This window comes from Oxyura jamaicensis, chromosome 3, assembly GCF_011077185.1.
Source record: "Oxyura jamaicensis isolate SHBP4307 breed ruddy duck chromosome 3, BPBGC_Ojam_1.0, whole genome shotgun sequence".
Classification (NCBI taxonomy): Eukaryota; Metazoa; Chordata; class Aves; order Anseriformes; family Anatidae; genus Oxyura; species Oxyura jamaicensis.
The window spans coordinates 94,981,835-95,004,130 of NC_048895.1; the positions used below are offsets into that span (position 1 = coordinate 94,981,835).

The following is a 22,296-nucleotide window of genomic DNA, read 5'->3' on the forward strand; positions in this document are numbered from 1 at the left end:
TTTTTTAAAGGTTAGTTAATGGCAGAAATTCCTCTTGGCAACAGGAACCACAGGGAATGACAACGGAACGACAAAGAGCATTCCTCCAGGAGATGCTGGCTCCTCTCCTTCCCCTTGAGAAGAGCAGCTCACTCTGGGGAGCAGCTCGGGGGCACCGAGAGGGGCACCCTGGGGACCCGGCAGCCTTCCTCCCTCCCGGGGAGTCGCACAGGCTGGGGATTCCTGCAAGCAGCACCTGCAAACCCGCCCGGCGGTGTCTGTGGGCGGGGGACAGGGGGCACCTGGGCGGCAGGGGCTCAGGGGCCTCCTTCATCCTCCCGGGGGCTTCTTCATCCCCCGGGGGCCTCTCGGAGGGGGAGCAGCGGCAGCCACACGGGGACCCGGCGGTGCCCGTGCCCGTGCGGGGCCGCCGCCGGGACGAGCAGGGGAGGCGGCGGCAACCCCCGGGGGGGTCCGTGGGGGCTAGCCGGCGGTGCGGGGCGCCTGCGGGCTCGTCTGCGCAGCTCCGTCCCCTTCCCCTCTCGGTGGGAAGTGATGGTTGAGTCCGGCGGCGGCGGCGGCGGCTGCTTCTGCTGCTTCTCGTGTGGCTGGCAGGCTCTCCGCTGCGCTGCCTGCGCCGCTCTCGCCTCGATCCCTCCCTCTCCCCTCCTCCTCCTCCTCCTCCTCCTCTTCCTCGCACTCCCCGCAGCCCTCTCCCGCCGCCGCTCGCCCGGCTCTCCCCTCCGGCGGCCGTGGATGCCGCGCCGCCCGCCGCGCCTCCTCCGCAAGCCTCCCGTCCCCCGGGCGGCCGGCCGGCGGCGCCGGGGCTCCGCGGGTGCGGAGCGGCTCAGCCCCGGCGCGGAGCGGGACTGATGCTGGGAGCGGAGCGGAGCCAACCGCCCGCGCAGTCCTGCAGGAGGCGTCGGGCGCTGCGCGGCGCTCGGGACCCGGAGCGCTCCTCTCCGCCTCTCCTCGCCCCGCCGGGGGGATTTGGCGCTGTCCTCAGCCCCGCCGCCGCTCGGAGAACGAGGGCGCAGACGACAAGAGCCGCCGGGGGTTTTGGTGTGAGTGTGTGTGTGTGTGGAATAACTGCGGACATGACTGCGTGGAGGAAATTCAAGTCTCTGCTGGTTTTCTGCGCGGGGCTCCTCACTGCAGCTCAGGGTAAGATTGGGGTTTCTTGCATTAGGGTCTGCACCGGATTCGTGCGGGCTGTGGTTACGGCACCGATTCCCCCCGCTAACCGCTGGCATGGGCTCTGCCCTCTCGCCCCCAAGGCTCCCCGAGCCGGGGCTCTCATCTCCCTGCCTCCCTCCCTCCGTGTCCCCGTGTCCGCCGGTGCTCCCCGAGGGCTCGGTTCCCGGCCGCCTCCTCCCGCGGGGGGCACCGGCCCCGGGAGCCGGACAGTGGCTGCCACGGTGCCGGCAGGGGACCCGCGAGCATCCAGCCCCCCCCCCCCCCGGGCAGCGCATCCAGCCCCACTGGGCAGCGCCGGAGTTTGCGAACACTTCGCTCTCCGCACACGCACCAACGGCACTCGCTGCCGTGTGAGGGACAGTCCCCGGGCTGGCAAGTTTGGCTCTCCCCGCCTCCCCTGCCTTCGCCGTGCTCGGGGGGGCCGCCGAGAGCTGCCCCCGCCTGCCTTCGGCCGGCTCCGCTCCCCGCAAGTTGCGGGGAGGTGGGGATGCGGGGGGCCAGGGTCCCCCTCTCCGTGCCCGAGGGATGGGGGCTCTTCGCTGCTCGGATAGGTGGGGAGCGTCTCCCACCCTCGGCTAGGTTTCTCCTTAAAATCAATGGGGTGGGAGGGAGGAGAAACGAGGAGGGGGTGACGGTAGAGAATTGGGTTATACAACTTCGGTGCTGGCCTCAGCCCCATCACTTGCCTCATCGCTGGAGACAACAACTTGCCCATTATTCACTTCGCCTCTCGTTAGCCCCGTGCTTTTTTCGTGCTGGGAGAGGGATGCGAGTGCGTGTGTGCGGGAGCGAGCGAGGGAGGGAGGCAGGGAGGGAAGGAGGCTGGGAGGGAGGGAGGCTGCTCACAGCCGAGCACCTGTCCCCGTTACAGCCTCTTCCCTCTCCCACCTCGCTCCCGGCTGTTCCTGGCTGCCTCCGGGAGAACTGGTCCCTTTGCGGTCTGTGCTGTGCGAGGCTCCTTTAACCCTTCCATGGCGCTTTGCATCGCTCCCACCATTTTATTTTTTCCATTATATATATATATATATATATAATTTCCCTCGCCTTCTGCAGGGGGTAGGGAGGGGAGGAGGATGTGGGAAAGGAGAGGGGCGAGGCTGTTGGAGCCCCTTCCTCTCCCCTCCCCTCCCTCGCCCCCCCCGGGGGCCGGGGCCCCGGGGGCGGCGGTGCGGGGGGCCCCCCCCCCCCCTTCCCCTTCCCCTTTTGGCAGCCGGGATCCGTAGGGAGAGGCGGTGGAAGGCCGGCCCGGGCTGCCGGCAGCCGGCCGTGAGCTGTGCCCGGTCCGGGGAAGCTGCTGCGGCTCCGCATGTAGCCTCTGCCCAAATCCTGGCGCTGCCTCGCTTGGCCAGGCAGCGCCGCACGGCTGCCCCCGGTCCTGCTGTGGTCGCGAGGGGGCTCAGCTCATCTCTGCCCGGCTCGGTTCGTCTCGGCTCAGTTCTGCTCAGCTCTGCCCGGCTCAGCCCGGCTCCCCTTCTTTGAGCAACCCTCCCCTCTCCTCCCAACGGAGGGATGCTGCCCGGTGTCCTCGCCCTGCCCAAACTTCCAGCACCCGCCCCACTGCCTCCCTCCGACCCCCTCGACTCCCCCGGAGCTGCACCCGGCCGCCCCTCGGCCCCGCCGGCTCCCGGGGCGGGCCGACACACGCGGCTCATTTGTTAAATACACTGTGGCTGGTTCTGTCGTTTGACATTTAAGTGTTTTCTTTTCATGGCTGACAGCACATATGAAAAGCTGGAGGCTGGATCATGGTTATTCAGCGGAGATCCGACGTGTTTTGCTTACATACAAAGGCTTTGCCAGGAACACTCGGGCACTGCCTCTGATGCTGCTCTGCAGAATGTAATTATACCTCGCTTAATGTGGAGCAGCAACACACCTACTTAAAGGCTACAAACTGACTTAATACTGAAGTCAAACAACACGTAGAAGAGGGAACCAGCGGGGATATTTGACATAATTCTTTCCCATTTACCTTCCCGGGCAATTGAGCACAGGTATCTATATTTAGTCAAATGTAATCCTGAGGCTAAAATTACATTTGTAGTTTAGAGAGTGAAAGAACTCCTCCCTTAGTAACGTGAAGAGCATGGACTTTCAGGAGCACCTACAATTTTAATTAATAGATCTCCAGAACTCTTTGTTTTACCTGCCCCTTGGTAATCAAGTAATTTGGTAGTCACTGTGACAGGAATTCACATCGTTCTGGGTTTGTCTGGGGGGGTTTATGATTAAAAAACAAACAAACAAAAACAAACAAACAAAAAAAAAAAAACAACGTTGAATTTCTGGAGGTGTTGCCACACACTTTCTTTTATCTTTCAGTAAAGAAGAGGTGGGCTGATTTTCACGTTGTTCCTCATTATGACAGAAAATGCAAACCTCTGTGGCTGTGCAATTGTCTGTAACTTTTAAAGGAAAGAAAGAACGAAAATGAACATACGTCATAATTCCTTGTGGTAGACTTGAGGTGCAGCTCTGTACATTTCTTTGGACTCATTTAATCTGACTGAGGCATCTCAGTATTCTGGAAAACATTTGGGAGAACCTTCCCTGTCTACTATGCTTTAAACGTCAAAGGAAATTAGCATACAGTCCTTTGAAGGAACTACTTGCTCAGAAACTACCCCATCAGAGCAATTACGCCTCACCAAGGCAGGCAGCACTGTGCTCAGCTCTGAATGTTAGAATGGGCATGATTATAGAGCCATTTGTTAATTCTAATAAGCTATATCCTCACAAAAGCAAACATAAAAACATCTTGATTTACTTGAAAAAAAAAAAAAAAAAAACCCTGCTAGAGAATAAATGGTAGATTTAACCCAAAATCAGACTAGAATTCAAGATAAAAGATGAAAATATCTTTCTGCTGTGATCTGAGATCTGTGGACAATATATTTCCAGTGCAGGAACACAAATTGTGTAATTCTTTAAATCGTCCCAGCATGTGTTTTGAAGATCATTTCCTGTACTTGTTAAGATAGCCAGATACAACACCTTAATCGTCACCTAATTGCCTAAAAAAAAAAAAGGGGGGGGGGGGGGGAGGAAGGCATAAGCGGGCTTTTTTTTAATTATTATTATTATTTTTATTTTATGGTACAACTTCAGAGGTATTATTCAGTTTAACGAAACACATTCCTGTTCTTAAATCAAATCCAGGCAGTGAAAGGACTCCTGCATATATAGCTTAGCATTTTGTTATTTTGAGTTTTTTTGTTTGCTTTTTTTGTTATTGTTGTTTTTTAGAAATAAAAACCAAAGCATTTTATGCACCTTCTGTTTGCTGTTATCACTTTGTCAAAATAATTGCTGTGACTACATCATACAAAGTTCCCACTATGTTTAAGGCCTACTCTTGTTGAACTGTGAATGTTTCTCTCTTTTAAAGTCATGTATTTTTTCTCTCTCCATAGCAGTGTTTCTCAAACTGTGAAGCTGGTCTCTCTAGAGAGGCTCCATTCTCTTCCAGAGAAGGCTAAAGAAATTCTAGGGAAAATGAGCTGAAAATAAAATAAAATAAAATAAAATAAAATAAAATAAAATAAATAAAAAGGATCTTTTAAAGAACAGCAGAGCCAGGTGTTGAATACCCAACTGCAAAGCTAAGTGTTTTGTGGATGTATTCCCCACCCCACCTCCAGACCAATGGGGAAATAGCCAGAGAAGGACAGAAAACAGAATAGCCAGAATAGATCTGACCACATGATTAAGCTATATTTTAATGTAAAAAAAAAGTACTTAATTTTTGGTAATTTGTATCTTTTCTGATTTTGCATTAAGATATGTCTGTAATGTTCTTAACTCTGTATAGGAAGTATGGAAAAATTGAATACGATATGGTACATAGCAGTTCAACAAAGATTCCCATAACAATTACTCCATACCTTTGAAGCCACCAACAAGATTTGAATTCCTACCACCAGACAGGATCAAGATTCCCAGTTTCTCTGTGGGTGGAGCAGGATATTGGTGTGAGGAGTTGGTGACAGCCTGCAGGGACAGGCAGGATGTACCAAAATCTGTGAGGGCAGTTCAGCATCTTCTGCAATCTATAGATACAAGAAACATGTGAATTATGTCCTGTTTGTTTGTTTTACTTACTGTCATTCCCATGGTGCTCTACAGAGACATGTGAGATTTTGATTTTTTTTTTTTTTTTGGGGGGGGTCATAAGTAGAGTGATTTATTTATTTATTTATTTATTTTCCTTGCAGAATTATTTTTCTATGCAAACATGGGATCTAGCTCTCCATCTCCTTATTATATGGTTGCATCATTACATATGCATTGATGTACGGAAGGTTTTAAAAGACATCTTTGGAACTTCAGCCCCTGTACTATTTACAGTTATTAAAACTTTGGCCTCATTGAATTAGAAGCATTCTGAAACTTAGGCTTATGCTTATCTGTGAATATTTTAAACAGAAAACAATGCATCCAATATTTACCATGCACCCTAGAAAGGCTGAAAAAACTTAGCGACCACTGATTTCAGCTTCTTGAAGCCATGTCATCCATGTGCTGTCACATTAAACTTCTTGCAACCTTTCCTTGGAGAAGTAACTGCTTAATAATGTAGCTGTATAATGTCTCCAATAAAATTAAAGATATGATTTAATTCATTTTGCTCAAATCTGTATTGAGCCATCATATCTCTTTGAATATGATGACATTATTCTGCAAGTGAACAGCTGTAAAAATGATTAGATCTACCGCAGTATGGTGCTGGGTTCCCTGTAACCAGCAGGGGCTGCAGTGTTGAATTGCTGGTTTAACTCTAGTAGTCAATCAGCAGCATAAGTATTTGCCACTATTTCTTCTGAAATCGAGTATACAACTAGATTTCAGTCAGGGTTCCCAAATAAGAAGCTAGCTTGTAGTTACCCATGCGATTGCAAAATCAGGGAGATTCAAATGGGCTAAATTGGATGTTCTTCCAATTTTTGCAGTGAGCAAAGAATGAGAATCATATGGAAATTCTCCTAATGGGTATGAATCAGTTTCTTTTACTTTAGTTTTCTACGTCAGATGCAGTTTCCTTTAAACGATTTTTATCAACCAATAACTTTTGAAATTGGGAAAAAATGCCATTAATGCCTGAGGAAAGCTGCGAGATCTTACTTTGTCCTCATCTTTATTCTGGCTGGATGAAAGATTTCATTCAACTATATGACATTTCTACTGCATTTGAGAAAATCTACACTATATTTGTTATCAGCATTTCTACATGGAATAACTGCTTAAACAAATTACTTGGATTATTGCTAGTGTTATATTGACACACAAAGGCAACATTCATCAGTTGCCTGCATTTAGTAATTGAACGGTAAATGGAAGCACGCATACACTGAAAACTCTTACAAGAGTAATACTGCATCTTATTGCCAATAACAAGTATTACTTGCTAGGAGACAAATATTTTTTCTGCATTTCTTACTCATTAAAAGAGAGAGAGAGAGAGAGAGAGGGAGAGAGAGAGAGAGAATGACAGTTTCTTGCCATTTTTACCTGTTGGGCATATTCAGTTAAAAGAGCAGAGCAAGGTTTAATCACTGTTATATTGCTCATGATTAACCAGAATTCCTCTTGATTAATCAGAATATTATCAATGATTTGCTTTTAGTAAAAGATAAGCAAAAAATAATATATATATATATATGTATAAATATAAATCACAATTCCTTGCAATTTAGTAACATTCTAATTTCCAATATAACAATTAATCACAGTTTGCTACAGCTTTATAATTTTAGATTCTGCATTTTTATAATACATTAATGCTTGTTCTGAAATAGTGATTCCACCTCTTCCAGTTTAATTTTTGAGTCATCAGTGTCAAGGAAAAGGTAACTATGCACAGTTGTGTGGTCCTGAATTGGCCACTTGTGACAATATTGCTACTCAGATTAAGGCAAACACAGTAGATACTATAGCAGAGTAGTGGATCCAGATCCTGTTAAATGATTTATTGTGACCAAGCACTTCTGACAAAGAATCCATGAAAATCCATGAAACACCATAAAAAAAAAAAAAAAAACCGGGGGGGGGGGGGGCCCAACTATATGAATCCAAGCAATCACACCCGGTAATATTAAAGGGTTTATTTAGTTAAAGAAGTAATTTGTTTTTAAACAATTATTTGTATCTCAAAGTATGGCTTTATGTGACCTCTGCCTTGTTTTCTCTCATTATTCGTTTTTTTTTTTTTTTTTGTTTTGTTTTGTTTTGTTTTGTTTTGTTTTGTTTTTGTTGTTGTTTTTTGTTTGTTTGTTTGTTTGTTTTTGTTTTGTTTTGTTTTGTTTTGTTTTTTTCCCTCTTCAATTTTTCTCCTTTTCCTTAAAGAAATTATGAAGGATGATATACAGAGAAACATAGTATCATTTCAGTTCTTGGATGCTTTATGTCTTTTCTACAGTATCCCATGGATACTGAAGTACAGAATCATGTTCCCTATTCATGTCTCCATTGTACAGTGGCTTTCCAAAAGAAATGTTTGCAGCACTGCAGCTGACAGAGGGCTGAATAAATAATAATGAATCAAACTATGTGTGCAGTGTTTGTTTTGCAAACTGTTGCATAAAATATTGTTATTGTTTTAACATTACCTTTTGCAGCACCTGCTTCATGCCCTATTCTCAGTTTCAAGGTGATGACTTTTTAATGCAATTTTTGCAAAACATGAAATATTTCTTATTTCTTTTCTGAAAATTTCATTGTTTTTCATATAGACAGCTATTTCAACACCTATATTCAATTTCTTTATTGAAATGTTCTTTCAGTTCGATTGTTTCCAGCAGGCTTTTGACATTTGTCAGAGAGCAAATCTGGGGCTAAAGATACATCTTTTCCTTGTCCTATGATCTTCAGATAAAATGTAGCCAAGGTATAATACTTCATGAAGCACTATTTTCTTCCTTTGACTTGTGTTACTCACAATATTGAGTTCTCATTCAAAAACCAAGAGAACACGAACATTCAAAACATTCAAACTTTTTTTGCCTACACTGTTGCTGAAACATCAGCAATGTGCAGTGCCTAAAGAGGCTGGGGACCACAAACAAAATGTTTTATTTTTTATGTAGTGGTCCAGCTTGGGTTTATATAGTGGTCCAGTTTGGGTTTAAAAGCAACTTCACTGTGCTTGCAATGTCTGTTGCTGAAATGAGTCAGGGAGATTGATTCTCTTTGCATAGTGTATCCAAAATATGTGAAAGAGAGCTTAGGTTTGCCTTTGAGCACTGTTCTTGAGGTAGAAGTTGTCTTTTAGGAGTGCATCAGGGCTCACTCTGATCTCATGGTGCATAAAAAGTAGATGCTGAGGAATTTGGGATCCATACCAACCCTACAGCGTACAGCACAGCTGGAAGCGCAGGCAACATAGCAGTCATTTTGCCAGGGAGCAAGCTGCCAGATATTACAGAAATATGTGTGAGTTCAGGGAACCTGTCTTGTACTGTACTTTAGAAAAAGAGTGCAGCTGACAGCGACAAAAAGAAAACAGGGAAAAGTGATGCTTTTAATGACATTACGTAAGAAAATAAGCAGCAAATAGGATCATTTTGACCCATTGTTTCTCTTTTTATTTGTCCTGACTGTAGAGATTCTTGCGTAATGGTGAAGTTTATGAAGGGGACATTTTAATAAAATTAAAACAAATGCAAAGTGTTTAACTTATTTTTAGACTAATTTTACACGAAACAAATGGTCATGACAAGTCACTCTGTTCTCACTAATATCTGTGGGATATCAGTGCAGAATCCAACTGCTTACAAGTGAATAAGTACACTATTTTATCCTTGCCCCAGCAGCCAGATTCTGCATTGGTATCCTGCTGTTGTTTCTTATAATACATGGATTGAGTCATACCAATCATTTTGTGGGGGGAAAAACTGTTTTATTTTTCACTTTCAGAACCTCGGTACAATCAAGCATTTCTTAATATCACAGTCTGTGACCCTTTATATTTGTAGACATTCCTCTTGAGAAATTAAATTGATTTTCTTTATCTTAGCACGTAAATATCCTCAGCACACACCTTGACCCATTGTTTGCAGTGTCTCTCACACTGAAGAATGTACTGCTAATAGATTTTAAGAAGTCAACAGTGGCAGCAGTAGTACCATTTTGATCGTGGGCTGTACTCAGCCATTTATACATTGTTTACATATGAAACCTTTATAGGGGAAGCTTTATCATGTTATTTAGTTATAATACATAGTAATGTTGAATTTTTCCTCTTTTTTTTTTTTTTTTTTTTCAAGGTACATAAGGTAGTTAAATTGAAACAGACCTGACAGTCTGTAGAGATAAAGCATTCTGCTATGCAGAACTAGTTGTGATGTAGTCCTCAGCTGAACAGTTTGGGGTGCCCATGCGTGACCTGATCCAAAGGCAGGGGAACTCACATGCATGCATGCATGCACACATGCTCATAAGCACACATACACATAAAATTAATTAATCATAATGGTCTTTGAGTCTAACTTTGGTTATAATCAGACATCAAAGAGAGAACTTACATTAAAACATGGATGATAGAAGAAATCTAATAATAATGGGAATACAAAGAATCTGAGCTCTTCGTTGCTATTATTAATATCAAATGTTATGCAAATAAACACAGAAACATCATTTACATTGAAGATACATGTTGCCTCAGAATTTTTGACCTAGCTGAAGTATATCTCACTCCACTGGTTTTCAGTGGTTATATAATTTATTTGTTTCTGAGGAGAAATTAACCTTTAATTGCTTTCTTTAGCAACATTTAGTAAATACACTGATAGCATGGAGATGATCTATGCAAACAGCAAAGAAGGATTCCTTCAACTCATGTTGCCATGACAATTTAGATTTTCCCTGTCAACTCTTGAGAAGCTCAGAAGTAATTTCTTTAAAGCAATGAATCAGGGAATATTTTGGAAAGATGAAGTTGCTCTTTTTTTTTTTTTTTTTTTTTTTTTTTTTTTTTTTTCCAGTTTACTATCATTTAGCACAGTGAAGGGCCTGGCCCAAAGGATTTGAAAATCTGCAAACAGGAACTATTGTGAAAAATATAACATCATGAAATCCTCTCCATGGATCTCAGTTGATTTACACTAGTAGAGAAGCTTACTTCAGATGCCTTATTGAGTGATTTACATTGCATTTATTAGCTATGTAATAATAATAAATAGTATTCATAGAAACAATAACAGATAATGAAGAGTGGAGAAGCCAGCTTATAGTTGTCATTTTGATCTTCACGACAATATATTATCTTGCAGCTATTTTGAAGAAATTAAATTATAGAGGGATTATAGAACAAAGAAGGACTAATTTTATTTCTTTTACAGTTCCAATTATAAAATTAGTTCAACGAATGAGGAACAGAATCAACAGGCCACATACCTAAAATGCTATCAAAGATACTTGCCACATAAAATATACTATTAATCAAACTATCCCCTTCTGATTTATTTCACAAGAAATAAATTGTTTTGAAAATATGTAAAACTAGTCCAAATTAATTTAATTTGCTTCTCATGGAAATAAATTATTGTCTTAAAGAGATACTTCATAGGTTGATGTTAGCAGTGAGGGAAACATGGTAAAAGAAATGAAGATAAACTGTTGTTTCCACTGGGAAAATAAGTTTCTCTGTATATAAGACAAGAAAAGTAGCTCAGTAATAGTTTTCTTTTTTAAAAGCTTCATGGCAGGTGATGGCTACTGAGTTGGTGTAGTTTGTTTACTGCTTTTGCAATGGCTTTGAAATGAGTCATATCACATTAGAAGGAAAACTGAGAAGTTTTTTTGTCAAAGTGAATTCAGTTTTCCTCTTTCTTTTATTATTTTTATTTTTTCATATGTAACCAAATCATTAGTTCTTTTTAAACAGAGATGCTTATTTGTTTGTTCCAGTGTTGATTCTCATTGTGTCCATAAATCCAAGTTCCCTTTGCTAGGAATTGTATATCCAGGTCTTTAATTTCTGTATACCAGATAAGGTGAGATAGGGTCTCTAGTTAGTTAGCTTCATGCATCTTCTTTAAAGCCATTTTATTGTCTAGATAATTTGGACCACAATAATTTCAAACGTTGTTTTTTTCCAAGTCTTTCTATCCCCTTGAGTTCAGAGAAGGAGTTCACTGAATAAGGACAATAAGATGGGACCTCAAGAGTTCAGAGTTCATGGTGTAGAGAAATCTTTATTTCTGTCTCATTTCCTTATTGGCTTTATCACTGTTCTTTACTAGTAATGCATCTCAGTGTACCCTCAGTGTTAAAGTGGTACTTACTTATATGAATATTTGATAAAGAAACAGACTTCTAGATGGCATACACTTACGATACATCACATCATACCCATTCAGCGTGAAAAGCAATCCACTTCTTTCAAAATATCTGAAGGATGATCAATTTGTTGAATAAAAGAACATGTATATGTACATATGTAACCATAAAAGCACTTGTCTGAGCTCATTTTACCTTCAAAACTAGTTACAGGTAAATTCCAAGGGAAATGGAAAGGGAGCAGAAGGTAATCAAGCATCTAGATTTTCAGATATCTTTATTTTTATTTTATTTTCACTTTATTTTGTTGAGTGCCAAGTATGTGAAGCTCCCACTGGCTTAAGAGACAACTGCAGATCCCAGCACTTCTGAACCTCAAGGAATTTGTTCTGTACTTAATTTTATACTTGAGAATCACCATAATCTGAAGGTAATGTGGTGTTGTGAAAAAGAATGGATATACAACAGTGTACACCATTAACTTCTGTTATCTTCCAGGTAGTTATCTGAATTAAATAAAGTTTCCAAGTCTAGAGTCATTTTTTGTTTGTTTGTTTGTTTTGTTGTTGTTGTTATTATTTAGTAATTGAGTCTTCCTAAAGGGAAGTTGTGGTCTGTTTTTCTTTAAAACTGTTGTACTTAAGCATTTCTGTATTTAAAAAGCCACCTGGATCTGATGTACCCAGGAACAAAATGTTTGTGATTGCAGAGCAAACATTAAAAGCAGCACCAAATCAAAATTTGGAGTGAAGCCAACTCATAGACTATTGCCTATATTGGTTAATGGAGACTGTTGTCCTGGCCCCAAATTAAAAACAATCAGTTCCACCCACACTTTATTATCTATGCGAGTACTCATCATTTTTACGCTTATCTCAAATTGATGGTAACTAACTGCAGTTCTTTGGGGCTCCATTTATCTTTCTAAGAAGCAGACCACACGTAAGGGGTGATGCAGTACTTCACAGCTTTGGTGGAAAAAAGTCTCCCCAGTTTTAGTGCTTTAGGATAGGCACCAAACTCCATTTCATATTATCAAGCTTCTCTCTGCAAACCATATTTGCGGGATGGATAGGTTTGTGCAAATGTTCTGAATGTGCTTTGTCACACAGCACTGGTACATTCAGATAGTTTTGCAAAGCAGAAGCATTTTGTGCAACAGTCTCAACAGCAGCTTGCTTCACAGAGCTACTCAGTGGCACTGCTGTTGTCTTCGTACCACCCATGAGCTATGTCCATGGGGATCATGTCCCCTGGGGGGAAAAATCAATTAAAAAAGAAACTACTCTTTGCCACTGGAAAGATAATGTACTGCCCACTGTGAAGAAATAAGCTATGATGGTGACAGTGACTGTGTCAGGTGAGGGATGGGCATTCAGCACAGAGGACAGCATGGGCAGCTGGTGGAAATCGTTGTAGTATTTCATTGACACACTCTCCAATAACACCACTGAGGAAGATAAGCTACCTCAAAAAAGAAGTTACATGTGAAAAAGTGACAGCATGTAATGGGGATTTCAGTTAGGATTATTTTATTTTTTAAAAATCAATCCTTACTCTTATCATTTACTGTCATCCACTCAATTGTTTTTTAGGATATTTTACTAACTATTATATTTATTCCTGAAACGAGTGTTCATTATGTGTATACTGTAATCACAGTTAGTTTGTGTTATAGTAAATCCTCATCACACAAAGTGTTGTATGAGCATAGAGGAAAAGAAATAGACATCTACAGCATTTTGAAAGGAACCTTAACTCTGAAGAATGTTTCCAGCATGACCAGATTCATGCAACAGAATTCTTCTGTTTCAGAATTCTTCTGAGAATAGTGGTCACAGTGACTGTCTTTTCTTCTGACATTTAGCCCACTGCAGCTTCATGCCAGGCATGGCAGTCCAGTTGCTGAGCTGGCACAGAGGCTTTACATTGACGTGCTGATACTATTGGCACTGGCACTGGCACTGATACTGGCAGATTTGCAACATTAAATACTATTTGTCACTTGCTTCCTCTTACTGTTTCTTTAAAAATTTCCGTCTGCAGACCTTATCCTTCTTACTTCTGTCATTCTGTAGTGTGAGACACAGGCTTTGTTATTCTTCAAAGTGGCTGTTCAACATTCTCAGGGAGAAAAGCACCCAGACTCTCATCTATGATGACCTGTATACTGTGAGCAACCAGTACAGAGGCTGAACACGGGTACAGGGCACTCTTAGTCCTGAATAACTAAGTCAGAGACATAAAGTGTGCCCAGATTTTGTGCAAGTTCCATGAATTTGATTGTTTCAGTCTTTATTTATTTATTTATTTATTTATGTTAAGTTTCAATCTTTAAGTTTCAGTATTTAAAAATGCAAAAAGTGTCACATCACATCAGGCAAGAATATCCTGTGTCTGACAATGCCCATTAGCAAATGCATAGAAAAACTTGCAGGAAACATGATATAGAGACAGTTTTATATTTTAGCAGCCTCTGGCCAGTTTAGGGAAGTCTTAGCCAGAGGTCGCATCTATGTTCAACATCCATCAACAAATTTAACCTTCACAAATCTGTTCTTGAACCTATTCATAATTCAGAATAACACACTATTTTCTGACAATCTGCTTTACAATTTAATTCCTGCTGTGTGGAAAAGCACTACATTTTGCTTGTTTTGAAGCTTCTACCTCCTCATTTCCCTGAGCGTTTCCAACTCTTTGGAAATGCTTCACCCTGCATAGAGCTTTGTGTCTGATAGATAGGAAGGGGTGACTTGAATCTGTAAATTACATACTTTTCCCAAGTACACCTAAAAAATACATATGGACACTTAAATTAACTAACTCCAAGTAATACTGATACATTATTCCCAAATGCATTTTTCATAATTTTTAATAATCATAGTGTTTTAGTCAACCTTGTTGATGAGCTTAGGAAAAATAGCTTATATTTTATTGTAAACAGCCACTTCTGTCTATCCCACTATCTCACTACCTACTTTTTATTCCCATCAGTGATTTTGATTTTTTGCTTTCCAATAAATAGTAAAGACAGTACACTGTGACCATCTGAATGACAATGATGTTCAACATTTTGTCCTGTGAGACATTTCTGGAGTGATAGAAGAGAAAATGCTTAGAAAATTAAGTCCTGTTAAGGACTTAATACAGCAAACCAGTTATTAGTGATCTGCTCTTTCACTGACACCAACTTCCGTGAAATGTGTTAGTAGTTCATCAGCAATATAAAATACACTGTATAGCAGCTTTATATTGCATAAAAATATGCCATAATTTGCCACTCTGTGGTCAGCCAGCCCAAGTCATCGGACGTATCACTCCTCACAAGTCATACCTTGACAGTTTTTTCTTTCCCAGGACAATAAGAAGTAAAAAATCTGGTAAAAATTGGTGGTAGTTGTGACAAAGTATAATGATGGCATCTGGTGGAAGATTTGATTTCTGAGGAAATTAGGTAATGCAATGGACTGTCTGTCTTTGGAAAATACCACAAAATCCCTGTTGGAACAGGTCTGGGAAGACGTCCATTGTACTGAGAAGCCTGAAACCATGTCATCTTTCTAAATTAAACAATTTTCATCCTCCTACACCAAGACCTGTATTTAGAACAAATTTCCAAAATTAAAAAATAACATTGAATATTCTGTTCCTAGATAGAGGATAATCGTGATCTTAAAAACATTCAATATACTCTGTGATCTCCAATCCATAGGTTTCTGGATTTAGTTTCATGATGGAAAATTTGTCACTGTCTGAAAGAGAATTGTTTCCCTTGTTTCTAGTACAGCAGCCTTTCTACAAATGTTTAAAGTGGCTCCGAATGGATTACACATAGTCTGCCCTTCCCTTTTATTCTGCCTCCACCTCTTCTTGGTAATGCATGTAGAAAAGCCTAACACATAATAAAACCAAAACAAAGCAACACAAAAACATACATTTTAAAAAAGCTTAACTGACTGTTCTGAACAGTAACACGAGACAGAATAAACCAGAATCTCATTAATGTTAGCAAATCTCCCATGACTGTTCTTGCTCCTTCTTTCTGAAAAGCTCTATTTAATTTTCATAGCAGAAATTTCTGAATATTTCTTGATAGAGTCTATTTGGGAAAGGAAGGCATTAATTACTCCTGGTCTGTGCAAAAAAAAATAATTGCTTAGCTTTTGAGAGCTGACAAGAACACAGGTTTTAGAGAGATAAGTGGAAAAGGACTAATCTGAAGAAGATGCAATGTATCTGATGAACCGCAATATAAATTTCCAGTGAGATGAGGGAAAGATTCTTTGTTGAACAATGAAAAAATGTAAAAATACCTAAAGATTATGATCAAAACGAGATTAAGTTTGCAGAGAGATACCATATTTAATAAGAAAGAATACTGGGTTTACCTAGCAAGGTTTTGGTAGGGGAAGGCTACAGGGGTGGCCTCTGTGAGCAGAGCCCAGCAGCTGCCCCATGTCAGATTAGAGCCAGCTCCATCTGGCTCCAAAAGATACGAGACAGGGAGCGACGCTGGGTGGGCCTCTGGGACAGCAGATTGAAGAAATAGGGAAAAAAAACAAAAACAAACAAACAAACAAACAAAAAAAAAAACAAAACAAAAAAAACTGCTCTTTGATGGCGGCTGGGAGAGTGAAGAGTGAGAATCAGACTTGCAGACCCCATTGTCAGTGCAGAAGGAGGGCAGGAGGTGCTCCAGGCATGCAGCAGCAGCAGTTCCCCTGCAGCCCCAAGTGGAGCAGGTGGATGTGGCCTGGAGAAGTCTGCAGCCCATGGAGACCCCCAGCAGGAGCAGGCCCTGGGCTGGAGCTGCAGCTGGTGGAGAGGAGCCCACTCAGGAGCAGGGGGCCTGGGGGGAGCTGTCCCCCTTGGGGACCCGTGCTGGAGCAGTTTGCTCCTGGGGGATGGACCCTGTGGTATGGAGCCATGTGGGAGCAGTTCTTGAAGGATTGCTACCTGTGGGCAGCCCCTGCAGGCTCAGTTCGGGAAGCATGGCATCCCGTGGGAGGGACCCCACATGGAGCAGGGGCAAAGAGTGACCATGAAGGAGCGGCGGAGACAAAGTATTAGGGACTGACCGCAGCCCCCATTTCCCATTTCCCTGAGCTGCTCAGGGGAAGGAGGTGGAAGAGAGTGGATGGGATGGTGGTGGGGTGTTTGTAGTTTGCTTTTAGTTCTCACTGCTCTAGTTTGTTAGTAATAGGCAATAAGTTGCATTAATCTTCTTATGCTGAGTCTGTTTTGCCTGTGACAATAATTGTTGAGTAATATCCCTGTCCTTATCTCAACCCTTGAGCCCTTTCCATCCCATTTTCTCCCTCTTTTCCTTTGAGGAGGGGGAATGAGAGAGTAATTGTGGCACAGTTCAGCTGTCCGTCAGGGTGAAATCACCAGATAAAGTAATAACTCATTTTAGGTCTCAACAGTTTAATGCTTGTTTAGGTCCATTATCACAATTTGTGCAATACTGTGTTTAACTATTAAGCTTTCCTCTTTTAAGAATTACTCCCTATACCATATGAAAAAGGTCCATATAGAATATCTCATATCACTTTTATCAAAGGATCAGATGGCATGTGCAGTTGGTTTCATGAATTAGTACAATGTTTTTTCTTCAGAGAAAATTGTGTGAAGAGATTTTGTTGATAAGCTATAGCATTGCTTACTGTTATGTTGGAAGGTCGCATAATTGTTCAATATCTGTCTTTTATTCTTCCTGCCTAGAATCACTTTTGGTTAGTATACCAATATGTACATGAAAAATTCAGGTATAATATATTTAGGTATAGTACAGAAATATATACCTGAAAAATTTCAGAAAATGAAAAACTGCTGATTATTCAAATGCAACATAATATAAGAGTAATTCAAAAGCTTGATCTGAGATGTGCTGAACAATTCAGTTCCTAATTAATTTCATGGATGTTGAGGACACTTAGCACCAAATAAATACACAGAAGAATTTAAGCATCAAGGTCTCCTTTATTGGGAAGGTATTTACATCTAGTACTTAAATTACTGAACTACCACTCAACAGCTAATTTTAACCCCAGAAGCACCCATATTTACACGTCTTTTTTTTTTTTTTTTCATTAGAAATTTTCTTTTGAGCATAAAATTGCATTCCTGCATTCTCAGAATGCTTGCATACCGTCAGTTTGTATAGGACTGTTATTGAACTGTCATTGGAATCTCCATTATATATGTCCTTCCATAAGGATAAAACTACTAGGCTTTCTTTAAGTGCACTTGCCAACTTTAGCCTTACATAAGATATTCAAGGGGAAGGAACTGCTGCCCTCTCATTTTCCCACAGTAGAGAGAGTAATTTAACAGTTGGAGCACTTAGATTGTGAAAAAATCTACGTTCAGCTTCATTTTCCCTCAAAAAGTTACAGCCTGTCTCATCCTTGTTTTCAGGCACAAGCTGTGACTGCCCTAGGCACTCCCCAGTTGGTGCTGTGAAGGTTTCCTGTTAAATTTTCCTTTGGAGGTAGAAGGTTTGGTTTCCAAACCTCTCTTAAAGGAACTTGTATTAAAAAAACTGCCTAAACAGTAACCGGACCCCTATTGGTCCCCTCTTACATAGAGAGCATTAGTCGCCACATCAGAGTTGTGCTCCCAGTTGGGTTTCTGTATCGCTTGGTGAATATTCAATTATTCTGTGAGAACTGGAACTGTAAGTAGCCAACCTGGAATACTGCTCTGGGGTTCATTTGCCAGGAAATACCTAAAAGATAGGTGCTGCAATACCTAATTGCACCCCATTTCAGGAAATTACCAAAAGCTTTTATGAGTAAGGTCTTAAAAAGTTACTCCCTTCAAATAAAAGCTACAAAGAATTCTCGCAAAAGAGAGGTGTGCTGTTATCAGAGGATTTTTTGATTCTGTCCTGCAGTTTATATTTACTGAGGACCTAGACAACTTTTTTTTTAAAATCTTGTACAAAGTTGCAGCACCATTTGACTAATGAGATACCTGTCACATCTCCGCTGACATCATCAGTGAGATTATGAAAATTTAGGTCTAGGTGTAACACGCCCAAGTATTTGTCTGAAGGATCCCAGTTACCATAGTAATGAATATAGTATAAATACATGTGTGTACTTGTGTCTGAGAGAGAGACACACATAACTGCAGCCATTGGAATCTATTGTGGAAGTAGTCCCGTAGTTGCCTTTCATTATTATTCTTCAAGTTTTGTCCTTTTTCCTAATCATGTTAAAAACATTCCCTTTGTTTATGGATGCAGTATTCAGGCAAGCTGCTGCCACACAGGAAGATATGTCTGAAATACGTCATCCCAGCCCACTGAAGTTCTGCAGCTCAAGCCCATGACCTTGAACTTCAACCACGGATTTCTGATATACAGTAGTGGTGTGCTGGCAGTGTATTGCACTGCTTATCAGTTTCAACATTACATGGGTTTTCACCTCAAGGCACAGGAAGTCACAGTAATTGAGACTGGAGGTCACAGATGTGTAAATTTATCACAAAGTCCATTTCCCCCAGGATGACACATTGCATCTTGGTTCCAAGTGGAAGAATGCATTTGGAACAGCTTTTGATAGCTATCCCACTGCACTAAGGATTAGAGCAGCCTGGGAGGCTCATCTCAACCTCCATGAATGCATAGTGAACAAAGTATTTTGAATTTTACTGCTCTCTGTTGACAGTAGCTTTCTCCCTTTTACTATATGTGGTAAAATAACACACAGAAGGGGGAAAAAAGAAAAAGAAGCATGAAGGAAACACTTCTGATTTTTGTTTTCCTCATCAGAACCAGTTCTGAAAACATACTTTAAAACAGCTAGTGAGGCACTCAGAAGGACTAAAAGGCTATTTACTGACAGAATTAAGAACAGATCTGTCTAGGAATGATTTTTGCTGATTGGGAAAAAAAAAAAAAAAAAAAAAAAAAGGCAGTAAAATCTTTCTTCAGTCCAAGAAACTCTAAATGAGTGAATTTAACAAGAGTTGTGGGGAAAATTAACCTACCATAAGGAAATGTGAAAGAACAGCTTGAAAATCAGTTTGATTAAGGATAACCAGCATAGATTCAGGCAGGGGAGGTCATGCTTAACTAACCTGCTGGAGTTCTTTGAAGATATCGCTGCCACCGTAGATAAGGGAAAATCAGTGGATGTATTCTTGTGAGCCTTTGACAAGGCACCACATCTGAGATTAATGGCTTGGAAAAATCACCATGAAGGCAAAAAAACTGTTGGATGGAAAACTAGTTTAAGTGTAGGCCACAAAGGGAAAGACTGGACAGAGGTTGTGAGGAAACGGTGTTAAGGCCTCTGTTACTCATGATTATGTACATCTGAATGTAAGTGCAGAAGTGAGAATTTGTAATGAAGCTTATGGCTTTTGAGGAAGAGAAAGAACAGAACACTGCGATCATATACAAAAGGTGTTGTATCATTGACATAAGATGGCTAGCAAAATAAACAGAAATTGGTTAGTGAAATATACAAAACTTAATCTGGGAATATATAACCAAGTTAGGAAATACTCACTAAATAAAACAATCTTATATACTGAACAAGAAAACAAATTGGGAATTACCGAGTAAATAAATTGAAGCCATCAGTCCAGATCAAAGCAACCTTTTAAATGGTCAACAAGATGCAAAAATGTTTTAGAAGACAGAAAACATATCAAAGAAAGCGAAGAATATTGTTATAGTACACAAAATGGTCATAAAAGCATCTCAGGACATGGTCTACAATATTGCTAATAGTTGTTCAGGGAAAATAATATTTTCTTGTTGGGATTCATTTTAGGAAAACAAAGGATGTAAGGTCCTAACAGATGAACAGTGAAGAATGTTAAAGAACCTCAGGTTATTTTACTGTAAACCAGGAAAATATATGACATTTTTATTATATTATATATATATATAATATATTATATATAATATATATTATTATATTATATATAAATATTATATTATATTATATTATATTTATTATTATTATATATATTTATTTTATTATATTTATTATTTATTTATTATTGACTCAGGGATTCAAGTCAAAATTAAAGTCCTATTGTGTTTAGGAATGCTAATGGAAGACAGCACCTTCTTGTGCCAAGAAGACTATAATCAAAAGCTTAACTATATAGACAAGGGCAAAAAAAAGAAAAAAAAAAAAAGAAAAAAAAAAAAAAAGAAAATAAAGGACACATTAATTCATCCAGAGAAGGTTTGTGACTGAATTGTGATCTTGGATCCCCATGTTATGAGTCTCAAGTCAATATTTTATATAATGAGTTACATTATTCCTTTATAGGTATAAGGGTTTGGGTTAATATGGGGTAGAAAACAAAATTAAGTAAAATTGACTATAATGGCTATTTGTTGATTAAGATAGACTTGATTTCTCCCTAACTTTCTTATGCTTTGAGGTCTGCTAGGAAAGAAAAATATTCTCAGAAGATATTTTCCCCTAGTTATGGAAAGTTTTTTTGCTGTATGACTCAGAGCTTTGAAGTTCATATATTCAATCTTTTCTTTATACATACATTCACTCTTTTAGCTAGGGCTATATCCAAAAAGGGACTTTGCCGCTAAAATACCAGGACCCCTGGTGGCTAACTTCCAAACATCTGCTCCCAAACTTGAAACTGGAAGTCTGTGTTAAGCTTTATTTCTTGTCTGGGTAAACCTAGGTATTTTGGAATAGAATCTTAAATAGGCATTGAGGAAGTAGTTTATAGGAGTAGATAAAATGACCCCAGCCCTCTTATAAAAGAATAGAAAGAAACTGACTCTGGTAACACTTCTTTACTGACCTAAGGAGAGAGAGGCAATGTTAGCACCTCCCTATAACATTCAATACCTCACAACACTTACATATAATTAATATGCCTCTACAACACATGAAAAAATCAGTCCAAGGTTGATATTTCTTTGGACAGATAGCACCCAGGCTTCTTTCTGGTGGGGACTGCAGATACAAATCCTGAACTTCCATGTTATTCTCTATATGGTCCAGACGCACATACAACACTCCTGATCTTCCAGTCCAAACAAGTCTAGTCAGAGCTAACTTTGCAATGGAACCATGAGTCAATGAAAAGATAGTTTTCCAAGGTGGCCTCAGTTTGGTAACAGTTCCGAATTGATTCATCTGCTGTAACATTTGCAGTCCCTGTTGATGAATTTACAGTGTATGGGGGTAGATACAATCTGAAGGGAAAGCACCTCTGGGAACTTGGGTCAAGGACGTTTTCTCCTCTCACATCAGTCCTGATCAGAAACCCCAGCAGGGACAGGAGACACAGTCTTCCTTTAGGTCTTCTTGTACTTAGATGAAATCAAGACTGATGTGAAGGAGTCAGGAGAGAACAATGGTATCCTATTGATCTAGTGGGGTTTCCTGGAAAGTTTTGGACTCTGTAATGTCTGTTGTGGTTTAATCCTGTCAAGCAGCTCAGAATCACAAAGCTGCTCACTCTCTTCCCCCCAGTGGTATGGGGGATAGAACTGGAAAGGTAAAATTGTGAGCATTTGTGGGTTGAGATAAAGACAGCTTACTGGGTAAAACAAAACCCACACACGCAAGTAAATCAAAAGAAAGAATTCATTAGCTGGTTCCCATTGGCAAGCAGATAGATGTGCAGCCACTTCCAGAAAGGCAAGGATCATCATGTGGAATGGTTTCTTGGCAAGACAAATGCCATCACTTTGAATGTCCTCCCCTTCTTCTTTCTTTACCCCATCTTTTATTGCTGAGCATGACACAACCTGGTGTGGGACATCCCTTTGGCCAGCCAGGGCCAGCTGTCCTGGCTGGTTCCCTCCCAGCTCCTGGTGCACCCCCAGCCTCCTTG

The 22,296-nt window shown here is 40.8% G+C and overlaps 1 protein-coding gene across 2 annotated transcripts in view; it reads left to right on the forward strand.

The window, feature by feature from the left end:
• The first annotated feature begins 712 nt into the window (after positions 1 to 712).
• Positions 713 to 22,296, forward strand: part of CSMD1 (CUB and Sushi multiple domains 1) — a 1,151,643-nt gene continuing 1,130,059 nt past the window's right edge. For both annotated transcript variants that reach the window (XM_035319885.1, XM_035319886.1), the window contains exon 1: positions 713 to 1,143. In XM_035319885.1, the coding sequence (XP_035175776.1) occupies positions 852 to 1,143 (292 nt within the window). In that variant the 5' untranslated portion in view covers positions 713 to 851. The remainder of the gene's footprint in view (positions 1,144 to 22,296) is intronic.